Source organism: Choloepus didactylus, chromosome 2 (assembly GCF_015220235.1).
Source record: "Choloepus didactylus isolate mChoDid1 chromosome 2, mChoDid1.pri, whole genome shotgun sequence".
Classification (NCBI taxonomy): Eukaryota; Metazoa; Chordata; class Mammalia; order Pilosa; family Megalonychidae; genus Choloepus; species Choloepus didactylus.
Window position 1 is genome coordinate 35,795,325 of NC_051308.1, and position 14,693 is coordinate 35,810,017.

The following is a 14,693-nucleotide window of genomic DNA, read 5'->3' on the forward strand; positions in this document are numbered from 1 at the left end:
ACAGTATGATTATATAGTTATGCGTTCATCACCACAATCTATTTCTGAACATTTTCCTTACATCAGAAAGAATCAGAATAAGAATAAAAAATAAAAGTGAAAAGAGAATACCCAAACCATCCCCCCATCCCACCCTATTTGTCATTTAGTTTTTACTCCCATTTTTCTACTGATTTTTTTTCAATTTTTTAACTTTGTTTATCAAAAAATTAAAAACAAACAGGCAAACAACAACCAAAAAAACCCCACAACATTTCAAACAAAGCAATGGATTAAGGAAAACAAATAACCTAAAATAACTACTTTGCTTCCAATATGTTCCTACCATACCCCAAGAAAATTAATAAACCATGTCCAAACAGAGGAGTAAGAAAAACAAATAATCTAAAATAACTACATTGCTTCCAACATGTTCCTACCATACCCCAAGAAAATTAACAACCCCTAAGAAAACAAAGGAATAAGAGAAAAAAAAAAAACCTAAAATAACTCTATTGCTTCCAACATGATCTTACTATATCCAAGAAAGTTTACAAACCATAATCATTCCTGAGCATTCCCATAACATTGAGATTACCCTCCACAGTTTATCTGTTCTTATTAGATTATCATTCCCCCTCCATTAATTGGTATCTCTAGGTCCCCTACATTCCACAGTATAAAACATTGTACATTTTTCACAGAATTCACATTAGTTGGGCCAGTTATTTAATGTCTCTAATCTTCCATTTTCTCATCTACAAAATGAGGATATTAATACAAATCATCATAAAAGTGTTGAGTTAAATAAAAGATCTTTCCTGCCCTAAAGGAGTTACAGTCTTAGGAAATAAGCAGTGCATATTTATAGGACAGTTTAGTGAGGACTATGAATGAGGAAATTACTGTTTTGAGAGTCCCCAAAAGGGGCATGAGTCCTGCTGGGGAGTTGGGGTGGGCAACAGGCGGCTAGCATGAGGCTTGAAGAGCAAACAAACCAGACCAAGAACGGGGCGAGGAAATCCAGGTAGAAGAGAAAACTCGTGCAAAGCCATCGAATGGGTTCTCAGTATTTATCCTTGCGTTTTAAAGCTTCTGGGGCCCAGCCTTCCCATTGCCCTTGGATTGGATCTCTGCTTTGGAAAACTCACTACCAGTGCTGGAAACAATGGATTGAGTTGGGAGACGAAAGCTAGACTACTTAGGAGACCTGTTAAAGTGAAACCTCCATAGATTTGGGAAAAGATAATGATCTCCACACTTCCAGCAGGTAGTGGAATTCGGAGGTCTGAGCTCCAGTAGATTTTGGGGTTTTCAGCATTTATGTGACAGTTGTAGCCACTGGTCAGTTTTATAGGTGGAAAGATAAGGAGGCAAGGGGAGTTGAGCGTTCAATGCGAGTACGCGATCTATTTAATGTCCAGCATCAAATCCATGGGTGTTTTGTAAATACATTTTTAGTGGCTAAGTAAATCTGAATTGTAAGTAAAGTCGGCTTTATTATATCACTGTAAACTTTGTATCAATGGCTCTCCAAACAGTAAATCCAAGGATAGTAGGAATTTTTCCAGGCAAGAAGGTCAGAAAGAGAAAGCAAGGAAAAGCAGGTCTGCTGACCCTGCTGAGTCTTCTACTCATCACTCATCCTCAGGAATCTGGGTGTTGCTTTATCATTCGTTAAACTGCAATACAGCTGCTTAATTATGAAGATAGGAATTTTATAGTATCTTGTATTAAGGCTACCTGAGGGTTGGTATTGTGAACAAGCTGTAGACTGATCTTTTTTTTTTTTTGGGATACCAAATAGTTTAAAAATATTCACCATATTACACTAAATGTACCCAAGAGACACATTTCAGGTAACCAGAACTGCCAGTCTAACAGCTAGAGATAAAATTCAGTAAGTACTTTATCAGTAAGGCTGAACAGGATTCAGCAGTGTCTAATTTATGTCCCATGAGTATAACAGTAAAATTTTAAAATGAGATTCAGCTTGCAGTGAAAGATGTTTCCATCTCAGCCTTTTATACCATAACCCAGGCCTTTTTTGGGGGTGAAGTTTTAAGTAAGTTCATCTCAGTCTCCAGGTTACCGTGTTATATAGCGTAAAGACAGTGAAATACAAAAACATGATAAATACAAACATATGAACATATTTTGATTATAGGTCAGTTTATTACCTGCTTTGATAAAGTAAAACTTTATAGTGAAAATAATGTATTAGAAACAGCTTTTTAAAAGCTTTTTTTAATGATATGCTTACAAAATGACAGATGAGGGCAAAAATATCCTAAACAATGATAATACATTGAACAAAAGTATTCCGTGAGTAAAGCTGAACACTGCAGAGACAGGCCGACTGTTTACAGCCGATTAGCTTAATACCATGGAGATCCTAGTCTAAAACTATACCAGGGTAGCTTCTACACAATACTGGTCTTAAGTTTAATAATGCAAAGATTCCACTTAACCAGCTATTTTAAAGTTTTGGAGAGGAATTCCTTTGGCTTTAATGACATTTACTCCAGCACCACCTCCCCTTTTCGATGCCTCTTTATTCTTGAATAGGGACTTATTGTTTCATCCGTCACAAAATCATACAGAACTTTTATCCAGGAATTGTAGTGGGGTAGGTTGTCATAGTATTCAGCTGCTATTTTCCTCACCTAGAAGGAAAAATATAACAGCAAGATGAATAACTAGTGTTAATGGGTCCTGTAAAAAAGCACAGATGAATGTCTGACACAAACACTGAGATCTTTCCTGCCCTAAAGGAGTTACCGCCTTCCTGAGAAAGGAAGACAAAGAATGAGAACTCTCTCCCTTCTCCCTCTAAAAAAAAGAGGTATTTTAGGAATTCTAAACAAAAAGCCATTTGCATTTTAAGAGTTAAATGTAACACTTTATCCTCTGGGATTACAGATCTTATCAAGCTCTAATGGACTAAATATCTGGCTTATGTATAAAATTTGGCACTTGGAGACTTTAATAACAAACACGAAATAAAGCTATTATTAAAGCAGGTACCATGTGGATATCACTGTAGGATATAAAGGTAACACCTGAACTATTCCTTCAAGGAGTTTACAAATACTAATTAATTACTGTGGAATGCCAATTAGGTAGAAATTAAGCACTTATCAAGTGTGCAATTCTGCCACCTCAAGTTGAACATGTCTTAAAAAATCCTAAAAACCACTGCCAGTTTTCCTGGCAAGCAAAATCAGCTGGTACTGAGTAACAGTAATAGTTCTGCGGCATCATCAGAATGCAAAAACTCTCCTAATAAATCCTAAAGGAAAACAAAAAAGTAGACTCCCAATTGGCAAAAATGTGACAGTAAGAAAAAGAAAAGAATGTTAAAGTTTAAATAGTTTAAATGACTCCTTCAATTTGGGAAATGTAGTGATACATTTTGGTTGTGGAGAAGGTGATTAATATATATCCCTCTGGGACAATTAAGGCCCAGCAGAGGCCTTTCACATGGGTTTTCTCAGTCAAAGGAAACACAGGATGATGTGAGACCAAACCATTCAAAGGAGCAATGCTTTCGAACAGTCCTTCAAATTTCTCTAAAATACTTCCACGAAGAAGGATGGCCTACAAACCACACACACATACAAATAAACCTGGATCATAATTCACATCGAACTTATCACAAAGCCAATAGCAATCAATTTAACAACCAGAATAGAAAAGGCACTATCTTTCAGAAAAAGCAAAACGCCAAGTCAGTTTAGATCCTGAATAAAGATTTTGAGTCAAGATACTCTTTTAAGACTAAAAATACATTAAAAATCATAATAAAAACAAAAAGTTTATAATTTGTAAGTTTTTTTTTTAAAGACAAAGCCTAAAATCAATAAATCCCTTAATATCAGGAGTTAGAAAACTCAGGGAATTTGTTAGCCATCTGTCCAATTCAACTCAAACACTGACATAATAAATGCCTGGATGTCTAGAAACCTACTTCACAAGGTTGTGAGCAAATGGAAAAATACAGACTAAAAAAGTGTTCCGTGAACAGCAAAGCTCAATAAAAAAATGTCAGATATTAAATTAAAAACCTTGTTATTGTGATGAAAATGAACTAAAATTGACTGTGTTGATGTTTGTACGATTCTGAAAATACAAAAAACCAATGAATTGTACATTTTAAATGGGTGGACTGTATGGTGTGTGTATTGTATCTCAATAAAACTGTTAACAATAACCTTGTTATTGTATATTAACTCGATACCAAGTATTTATTGAGCAAAACAGAATATGATATTCCTTGATATACATTGTAGAAAAAGCAGGAAAGGGAAGACTAGACAAAAGGGAAGATGTTTGTTAGTTTAGCAAAGAATAGAAGAAAGGATGAAATTGAGTGGGAAATGACCAGTCATTGATGTACCATGGTCCTCAAATCAAGTAATGTCTGAACTGACATAAGTTGTCAATTCTGGGACTCTTCAAAAAAAAATCACTAGGAAAATATGTGGTTTATTTTGGGAAAAAATCTTTTGTTTGAAAGGTGACCAGCTTTCTCCTTGAACCATAATCCCTTAAAAAAATTCACTTCCCAAGTCAGGGAAAAGGCAAACAAAGGCTGCACACTTGCTATTCAGGCTGGCACATGAGCAGAATGGCACAAAGCAGCTACCTGCTAGCATCAGATTACACAGCAATTTCAAAGTTGTTTTCAGACAGATGTATGGTGTGTTTTTAACCCCAAGCATTTTATTTTGAAAAACATAACTCCAGAAAAGTTTAAATAATAGTAAAATACCCGTAGTAAATGAACACCCATACACCCTTCACCTGGGTTCACCAACTATTAACACGAGTCAGTTTTTTCTTCCTCTCTACATGCCTGTAGTTTGTTTTCTTCACCAAAAAGTCTAAAAATTGCAGGCATTATTTGACAACTTATTCCTAATATGTCACCCCTAAATATTCATATCTCCTAAGAACAACGACATTCTCCTGTAACACCATAATACCATTACCACACCCAAGAAACTTAATGCTGGCATATTATCTAATACAGAGTCCAGATTCAAATTTTCTCCATTGATGCAATGTCCTTTACAGCTCTTTTCCTTTCCTCAATTGGGGATCCAACCAAGAACCACACATTGTATTTAGCTGTCATGTTGTATGTGTTTTTAAACAGCCATTATATGAAAACTTAAAATATTTGGTTATAGTTCCCTTACAACATAGCTAAAAAGCAATTTAAGAAATACAAATATTACATTTCATACATATTACATTTTTTGATAACAGAATTGCAAAAGTTACCCATTTTGAATATGGGAACACTAATAAGCAAATCACTGGAAAGATAACTGAAGTTAGGAAAGGAGTCATTTTGGAGGGTGAAAAGATGAGGATTAAAATGTCTTCTTTCATTTATTCCACAATGATACACTAAAAAAAGTCTACTCTAAAAGCAAAGAGACACAGCCTGTCCTCAGGAAGTCTGTAGTATTGGAAAGTGATGTTCACTTGTTTTGCAGATTATGCAGGACAACTATATTTCAAACCAACACACAGTCTTAGTTAAGCCTATTCAATTTACTAGAGATGAAGGTTACGTGAATGCATGCTCACTTCTCAGTGGGATTGTTTTCGATTTCTGAAATACTACAAGTTAGAAGACTTTGAACATCCCCCAATGCTTTTAAAATCTAAGTATAACCATTAGGCTTAGGGATTCTGGAGAGCAAACCTTTGTAAAGTTAGGCTAGCAGACTTGGGACTTACACACTTATTTTCTTGGTAACAGCCTAGACGGACCATATATAGTGGACTTCTTTTTAAAATAAACAAGACAAATTTTGATTGTATAGTCATCAGAAATTAGATTACTGTTTCAAATCCTTTACTTACCAGTGGAAGGCTTTTTCCAGGAATGCTGGGGAAGTCATGATGTTCATTATGATAACCCACATTGAAGGTAAGTAAATTAAGAGGCCCATAATAAGAGTAAGTTTCATGTCCCTTTAAGAACATGTAATGTTCAGCTATAAAATGTCCAGAAATTGGGTGCAAACCCAGACCAAGTAAGGTTGCGGATAACATGTAGACTACAGATTTAATTCCCCAAAAGTAGTAAATTAAAATGTCAAAACTAATCTGGGCCACAGTATTGATAATTTCCAGGTAAGAAATTGGTTTGGGGTTGATGAACAGCGGTCGCAAAGCATAAAAGAGAGGCTGAAGAACAACCCACATAAACTTTCTGAAAGTAGTACAGAAAAACCAGCCCTCAAAATCGGTAGGAATATCCACATCAATGCCATCATTTCCAAGATATCGATGATGATCCATGTGATACCTCTTAAAGGAAATTGAATATGGAACACCAATAGGAAAATTAGCAAATATTCCAAGCCAACGATTGCGTATAGCTTTGCTGTGGCCAAAGGCACTATTATGGGAGACCTCATGAATAGCCAGAGTCATCGAATGATTAATGCAGCTGCCAAAGGTATATGCCCAAAATACGACCCATTTCCAGTCCAAGTCCTTTACTAAGTAAAATGTAAATAACTGGGCAAGAACCATCATAATTATAATCCATATCAAGCTGGGATCAGGTTTCATCAAGGACTTTATCTCTGGATACTTTGCTGCAAAAAAGCAAAAAAAAAAAAAAAAAAAAGTCAGGAAGTGAAGTACATATTTCATCAATTCTAATTGACACTTAAATGCAGTTTTTTTTCCATTTTCCACCTATTAGACTTTATTAAATATTTTTCTATTTGACTAAAGATGATGAACACCTTTTCATGTGCTTATTCAGCATTTATTTATCTTCTTTGGAGAGATGTCTATGCGGATGCTTTGCCCATTTTTAAATTTGGTTATTTGTCCTTTTATTATTGAAGTATAATAGCTTTTTAGATATCCTGGATGTAAGTCCCTTATGAAACACATATGATTTGCAAACAATTTCTCCCATTCTATGGGTTGTTTTTTCACTTTCTCAATGGTATCATTTACAGTGCAAAAATTTTTGATGGGGCCCAGTTTATTTTTTTCATTTGTTGCTTGTGATTTTGGTATAGTAACTATTTGTACATGAACGTTCATAGCAGCCTTATTCATAATAGGCAAAAAGTGAAAACAACCCAAACGTCCATGAACTGATGAAAGGATAAATAAAATGTGTTATACCAATACAACAGACACAAGGAACAAAGTACTAATACATACTATAACAGGGATGAACTTTGAAAACACTGTGCGAAAGAAGCTAGTTACAAAAGACCACATATTCTATAATTCCATTTATATGAAATGTCCAGAATAGGCAAAATCTAGAAACAGAAAGTAAACTAGTAGTCATCTAGGGCTGGGGGGTGAGAGTGGGAGGCATGGGGAGTGACTGTTAATGGGTACAAATTTCTTTTGGGAGTGACAAAAATGTCCTAAAATTACTTTGTGGCCATGGTTGCACAATTCTGTGAATTAAAAAACATTGAACTGTTCACTTTAAATGGGTGAATTTTATGGTATGTGAATTATATCTCAATAAAGCTGTTAAAAAATAAAGTTTACTTGTAAAACTACAGCAGTAAAAGAAGCACTTCTTGTGATTTATTCTTAGTTGACCCACTAATACTGGTCTAGTCTCTAGCCCTCATTAATTTCAAAAAAATACTTTTTAAAATGAAATTTTCACATGAACCCCTAATGTAAAATATTTAGATGTTGGCTGTTAAGCACATATCCATGCTCAATCATGCCTCTCTCCTAAAAAACCAACCTGGTTGAATTACTGGGAGGGCTCTACTGGATGTTTGTAAGGCACTTAACACAATGCCTGGCATATCATTAAAAATAACCCGCGAGACTAAAAAGAATTCTCTGTAGTGAAACATAGCAGTCCCAAATAGCAGAGTGCCCATACATCTCCAGTGAGTGAAGTAAGGCCTAGTTAGGCTGGCGGAAAGGGCTCTAAATTAGCAGTCAAGGGACAAGAAGGCTAATCTTGGCAAGTTATTAAAGCTCTTTCATGTTTCAATCTTTTCATCCACAAAACCCAGATGGATGAAAAAAAAATTCATATATATATACATCAATCTGCCCTTCTTGCGTCCCAGGCTTGTTGTGAGGATCAAATGACACAACAGGCTTGACAGCACCAGGAACCGGATCCTTCGGTTTTCACTCACCCAGTATGAGATCCTGGAGTCACAAGGGGTGGTACCGACCCCTTCCCCAGGGCCAGTGCGACAGCAACCTCACTAGGATTGCTTGGGGTTTGACAATGTAAGCATGGCTCGCGTGTAGGCCCCCCAAACCCCCAACACCTTTGATGGCTCACCCCAGGTTGGGACCAAGCCCTTCCTAGCACAAACTTGAGAAATCCAGGCACCAACCCCCAGGCCCGGGCCCGTTCGGGAGGAGGAGGAGGAAACAAGCCCGCTCAAGAGCCGAGGAATCTTCAGGCCAGAGGATCTACCCAATGGTGGCCCAGCATTGGGCGCAGAGCTCTAAGAAAACCTTCGCCTTCAGAGGCCCGCCGGTGGGGCCCGGCGAGGATACCCAGTGCCGGGGACCGGCTGGGGCGCGGGGACCCATCCCTCCCCCGCCCGGCTGGGAACCCGGGAGCTCCGGCCTCGCACGTCCGCGCCGGCCTTTTCCAGCAGGTCGCAGCGAGGAGCGGAATCGTAACGGATCTCTGGGAGCCCCGGGCCGTAAGGGCCCGCGCCAGGAGACCGCGGACCGGAGGCGGGAGGCCGCGCGCGCACATAACGGGGCGCGGTCTGCGACCTCACCCAGAATTTCCCGGCGCCGACTGGCGTGGGGCTCGTCGGTGTAGACCCAGTCGAAGTCGTCCCGCGAGACACGATTCCCCATGGCGGCGGCGGGGACGGCGGCGGCGGCGGCTCTCAGGCTACCTCCCGGCTCTGGCTCCTCCGGCTTCGGCTCCTCTGAGGCGGCGGCTGCGGCAACTCCCCGACTCGTGTCACCCGGCGGCGGGCGGAAAGGCGGCGGGCGCGGAGGTCGGGGCGGAGTCCCAAGGCCGCGCCCCCGCCGCCCTCCCCCGCCCGCCGGGCGCTCCTTCCTCGGGCTCTCGGAAGTGCGCGCGCGGCGCTTCGAGGCTCCCCGGCTCTGTGGCGCGGCGTTCTGCGGTGCTGGGGCTCGGTGACCACTGGGATGCTGAGCCCCAGCGAGCCCCGGCTCCCTCCGGACTGTCTGTGCCCGGTGCCTGCGCCAGAGCCCGGGGAAAGGTGAAAAAAGGAAGGTTGGTAAGGTCTTAAGTTTGGTAAGCCTGCGCGGGATTTAGCGCCTCCGTTGGTGGAGTACCCGGGGAAGGATGGCTCTCGGCCAAGTCACGAGGATTCTTGACCATATTAATAAATGGCAACTGGCGCATTTAACTGGTTTTTAAAAGCAAATTATTCCATGTGTCATTTTTTGGCTCCCTTCAGGAAATAATACTTCCAGGTTGGGTCTTCCAGGAAAGGATGCCGACTGTGTAACAATGACAAGATAATAAAAAAGAAAATACTGTTGAGAGAAGAAAAAGTGATACGGAATTATTTTGTTGTTTTGCCTGAATTATTCTAGTGTGATTATTTCTCTTAAAAGGATGATTGCTCAACCTTATGTCTGTCTGTCACAGAACCACAGCTCTTCCTGAGAGGGAAGGGACACTTTATTTCAAAATCAGTTACCACTTCTTCAAAAAAGAAACTGTGACTGAGATTACAAAAAACGATAACCAGACATGGTGCACCTCTTAATAAAAAAACATTGGTGCTTCAGCTTGGACAAAGAATGTGAACTATTCCACCAACTGTTAAGATCTTCATTACATGTACGTTTCTATGGGAAATCCAGAAAAAGTATGGAATGCAAACTGCTAAGTGAAAGAAGCCACTCTGAAAGGCCATATATGATGATTCCGACTATGTGACATTCTGGAAAAGACAAAGACATAGAGGCTCCTATGTGTCGCTTTCCTGGGGAGAGCCCTGGGACCTGGATCATCGGAAGTGCCACCTCATCTACTCAAGGGGGAAAAAAATAAAAAACCAGTGAGGGGGAGCAGGGATATTTGGAGTCCAAAATGTCTGGGGCATCAGTCTGGGAGGCGTTCAGAGTAGCAGACGGAGGATGCTGAGAACTGGCTACAGCCCTGGAGGGGGCTTCCTTGGGAAACTGGGGTCCTGGAGTTCCGAGGGCTGGGACTTCAAGAATAAAAATCTGGGAGGGCCCACGGGGGGCAGTGTCCTCTCCCCCCAGTCCCACCAGCAGACCAGCCTCACCCACTGGGGTGGCTGAGCTGGTACCAGCCCGCTGGAAGACAACTGCCACGTCCACATTTTTGTAGTCAGCCAGAACGTGAGCCAGGTGGAAGGAAAGCTGAGGTCAGGCTGGCAGGAACCCCCTTTCCCCCACCACTTGCTGCTTCTGGGGGTGCTGCTGCTGGTGGGGGCGAGAAGGTGAGAGGGACCGGGCCCAAAGGACCCCCAGAGCACGTGGTCGGAGAGGCAGGCCCACCAGCAGGGCCAGGGGAGGTGGGGGGGTGGGGGGTGGGGCATCCTCTGGAACCAGTCCCAGGATGCAGGGGTCAGGCTGAGCTGGTCACTGCCCCCCAGAAAGTCCAGGAAAAGTTTCACAGCCGCCATACCCTGGCATACAGCTGAGAAGCCCACCTAGGGGAGGAGAAGTTTCATTTCCTATCCCCCTTCTGTTTCCAGGCAACTTTTATTTTTTTATTATTATTATTTTTTAATCTTCATTTTATTGAGATATATTCACATACCACGCAGTCATACAAAACAAATCGTCCTTTCGATTGTTTACAGTACCATTACATAGTGGTACATTCATCACCCAAATCAATCCCTGACACCTTCATTAGCACACACACAAAAATAACAAGAATAATAATTAGAGTGAAAAAGAGCAATTGAAGTAAAAAAGAACACTGGGTACCTTTGTCTGTTTGTTTCCTTCCCCTATTTTTCTACTCATCCATCCCTAAACTAGACAAAGTGGAGTGTGGTCCTTATGGCTTTCCCAATCCCATTGTCACCCCTCATAAGCTACATTTTTATACAACTGTCTTCGAGATTCATGGGTTCTGGGTTGTAGTTTGATAGTTTCAGGTATCCACCACCAGCTACCCCAATTCTTTAGAACCTAAAAAGGGTTGTCTAAAGTGTGCATAAGAGTGCCCACCAGAGTGACCTCTCGGCTCCTTTTGGAATCTCTCTGCCACTGAAGCTTATTTCATTTCCTTTCACATCCCCCTTTTGGTCAAGAAGATGTTCTCCGTCCCACGATGCCAGGTCTACATTCCTCCCCGGGAGTCATATTCCACATTGCCAGGGAGATTCACTCCCCTGGGTGTCTGATCCCACGTAGGGGGGAGGGCAGTGATTTCACCTTTCAAGTTGGCTTAGCTAGAGAGACAGGGCCACATCTGAGCAACAAAGAGGCATTCGGGAGGAGGCTCTTAGGCACAACCATAGGGAGGCCTAGCCTCTCCTTTGCAGCAACCGTCTTCCCAAGGGTAAAACCTGTGGTAGAGGGCTCAACCCATCAAACCACCAGTCCCCTATGTCTGTGGTCATGTTAGCAACCATGGAGGTGGGGTAGTCGACTACCCCTGCATTCTCCACATGCTCCTCAAGGGTCCAGGCAACTTTTAGCCTTCTGGAGTCCTGTCGCGGGTTTCTGGCATCTCGAGATTGCTAGATGGCCCTTAGATCCTTATTTGTAAAATGAGGACACTGGATTGAAATATTCCAGGATCTTACATTTCCAAACACTGTGATTTTGTGACATTTATACATTTGTTATGGAATCGTTATGTCTCACTCTAAATGACGTTTCCTGAAAACTTGGCTTAAAAATAAATCTCTATTTTAAATACAAAAAAAAAAACAAAAAAAAAAACATTGGTGCTTAAACCGAACCGAATCTGAATAAGCCCCTAGATCCGACTACTAAAGTTTAGGAAATAAAAACGTCGTGTTAAACTACACCACAGGGATGCAGTCAGCAAGATCCTACCTGTGGGAAACTCTATAAGGCAAAACGTGGGTTCTTTATCAAATACAATGCAAGGGAACAAAAAAGAAGTGAGGGAAAACCTACAGATTAAAAGGGGCTTAAAAGACATTGACCAATTGCAAGGTGTTAACCTTATTTAGATTCTGATACAAATAATCTAAGTTTTAAAATAATAGACATTTATGAGAATTTAATTCAAATATTGACAATATGAAGAAATTATTGTTAATATCTTGAGTGTGATAACTGTATTATGGTGGTAGTTTTTGAGAATCCTTATCTTTTAGAGATTCATACAGGGTAAAGAAAACCTCCAGTAAACTTAAAAATTAAATAAATTATGGGACATGTTAATGCTATGACACCATTAACAAGAATGAGGAAGGGCTTTATGTATTAATATGAATTGATCTCCAAAACATACTGTTAAATGCAAAACGTCAGCATGGATTTGGGGGGGGTGTCATACATATAGATATATATATATATACATACAACACATTGTTTTCTGGGATATGCATAAAATATGTTTAGAAAGACACCCAAGAAATAGTTATGTTGTGGGAAAGTAAACAGGAGTCTAGAAAAGAGGCTCAGGAAGGAATTATTTATTTAAATCCTTTTATACCTTTTATATTTGAATTGAATGTGGATTTTGACATTCTAAAGAAAGGAAAAGGATTTGAGCTATAGGATTTCTGTGAGGATTGACAAATATTTTAATTACATATAGGCAGGCTTTTTAAATTTGGTTGTTTAAAAGTTTTTAATGTGTTGTTTAGCTTTCCATTTTTTTTCCCCTTATAATGTCAAGTACTTTACCTTGAGGCAATCATACCAGTTATTTAGGATAGACACTCTCTAGTCTGCTGTTAAAAGCCTTGGTGAATCTCAGTATTCCCTGATGGTAGAAAATTTCAGATCGGGTAGTTTTCAGAGGAGGGCATCCATACTTTTGAAACCAAGGTTTTTCTCGCATAGATTTCTCATTTTCTGTTAGTTTGTTTTTTGAATGGGCAATTCATTTTTTAGACCATTTGGACAGTGACACAGTTAAGATCTAATAATGGTATGGAAAGGCGTTAGCAAATGGATAGTTTTGACAATTTTAATTCATAGAAGAGTAATTACAAAAGGCCTTCTTTATTCACTGCAAGTGAACCTTAATCATAATAATAACTTAACCTTTATATCAACTGTTTCTTGACACAAAGTAACAAAGACTACTCCTCCAGAAAATAATTTGCCAATAAATATCTTATTTTTAAATGTATTCTTTAATTGGCACATACAACCTTACAGTTACAACCGTTCTCAAATGCGTTTTTAGCTAAAGCTAAAAGCTAAAAACCCCTGCTGGCCTCACTCAGAGTAGCTGGTCTAAGCCAGTCTTGCTCCCATTTATTGCTCATATCTGTAGTGCCACAATCTTCTCCAGTCTGAGTGCACACACCAGACCGGTCTCCCCGAACCCCAAGTTTCTTCCAGCCCATTGCCTTCTCAGGCTTCTACACCTATCAGCTGATTTCCTCATCCATGATGGGTTGCACAGGATTCTTTGGGTTTTTCCTCAGGCAGGTGGTTTAGACACCTATTCTTAACAGTTGCTAATCTACTGCTTAAACATCATGCTGGGAGCACAGCCTCCCTAGGAGGCTTTCAGTCTCCCTGGCTGCCCCAAGAAACCTAGGCAATCATGCCTTCTTCCTGTAAACCTCTCAATTTATCTGGAATGCAAAATTGGTAGGAAAGCAGATTAGAGGAGGAAAACTATATGACTGTCTCAAAGCAGAAAGAGGATATGATACAACAGTATCTACTGGCAGTGTCTGTGTAGAAAAACCAGAAGAACTTGCAGATAATTATAATAAAATAAGTATATAAAAATCATTTTCTTTTTAATACATCAGCAACAACTAGTTAAAAGTGCAACCAAATATAGAAAGATCGCATTTATGATAACATTACAAATACCTAAAAATAAATCTAACAAAAGGCATGTAAGACCTTAAAGAAAAAATACTAACACTATTGAAAGATAGCAAAGAAACAGACCATTTTCATAGATTGGAAGACTAAATATCTTAAAGATGTCAATTCCTCATTTCCACATTTGATTTACAGATTCAATGAATTTCTGTCGAAATTCCAAAAGGATTTTTAGTGGAACTTTGTAAGTTGATTTTTAAATTTATATGGAAGAGAAAAAGGATCAAGAATAGCCAAGGCACATCTACACATCACAACGTAAGGGGCTTACTTCACCAGATATTAAAATTATTGTAAAGCTATAATACACAATTAAGATAGCATAATATTTATTCAGGGATGAGTAACATAATGAACAGAATATAGGATCCAGAAATAAAGCCTGCAAGTATACAGAAATATAAAATCAGTGAAGGAATGGAAAATGTGTCAATAAAAATGGTATTGAGATAAGTGGTTATCAATATGAGAAATTATGAAATTGAATATACCTTACACCATATAGTAAATCTAATACAAGGTGTATTATAGACCTAAATGTGGAAGGTGAAGCTAAGAAACATTAGCATATGAGAATATATTGTTCAGGGAAGTTTAGAGAAGAATTTCTTAAAGTAAGATGCAAAAAAGCATAAACTACCAAGAAAATATATTTTAAAGGTAAGCTACTTAGTTGAACTTAAAAACTGTTCATC

General features: G+C 39.6%; 1 protein-coding gene across 1 annotated transcript; it reads right to left on the reverse strand.

The window, feature by feature from the left end:
• Window positions 1-2,130: 2,130 nt before the first annotated feature.
• DEGS1 (delta 4-desaturase, sphingolipid 1) lies at window positions 2,131-9,103 on the reverse strand. The gene is made up of 3 exons (XM_037823086.1): window positions 8,757-9,103; window positions 5,860-6,602; window positions 2,131-2,645 (listed from the first exon to the last, which is right to left on the reverse strand). Exons 1-3 carry the CDS (start codon window positions 8,836-8,838, stop codon window positions 2,499-2,501), a joined length of 972 nt encoding a protein of 323 aa, XP_037679014.1. The 5' UTR covers window positions 8,839-9,103; the 3' UTR covers window positions 2,131-2,498.
• Between the last annotated feature and the right edge of the window lie 5,590 nt (window positions 9,104-14,693).

What these genes read in the sequence shown, in the direction of transcription:
- DEGS1 (XM_037823086.1), bottom strand. Translation starts at nt 8,838, where the DNA reads ATGGGGAATCGTGTCTCGCGGGACGACTTCGACTGGGTCTACACCGAC. An exon ending in TCGGCGCCGGGAAATTCTGG is followed by an intron (nt 6,603 to 8,756) that starts GTGAGGTCGCAG and finishes GCTTTTTTGCAG; the next exon opens with CAAAGTATCCAGAGATAAAG. An exon ending in CTGGAAAAAGCCTTCCACTG is followed by an intron (nt 2,646 to 5,859) that starts GTAAGTAAAGGA and finishes TTTTCCTTCTAG; the next exon opens with GTGAGGAAAATAGCAGCTGA.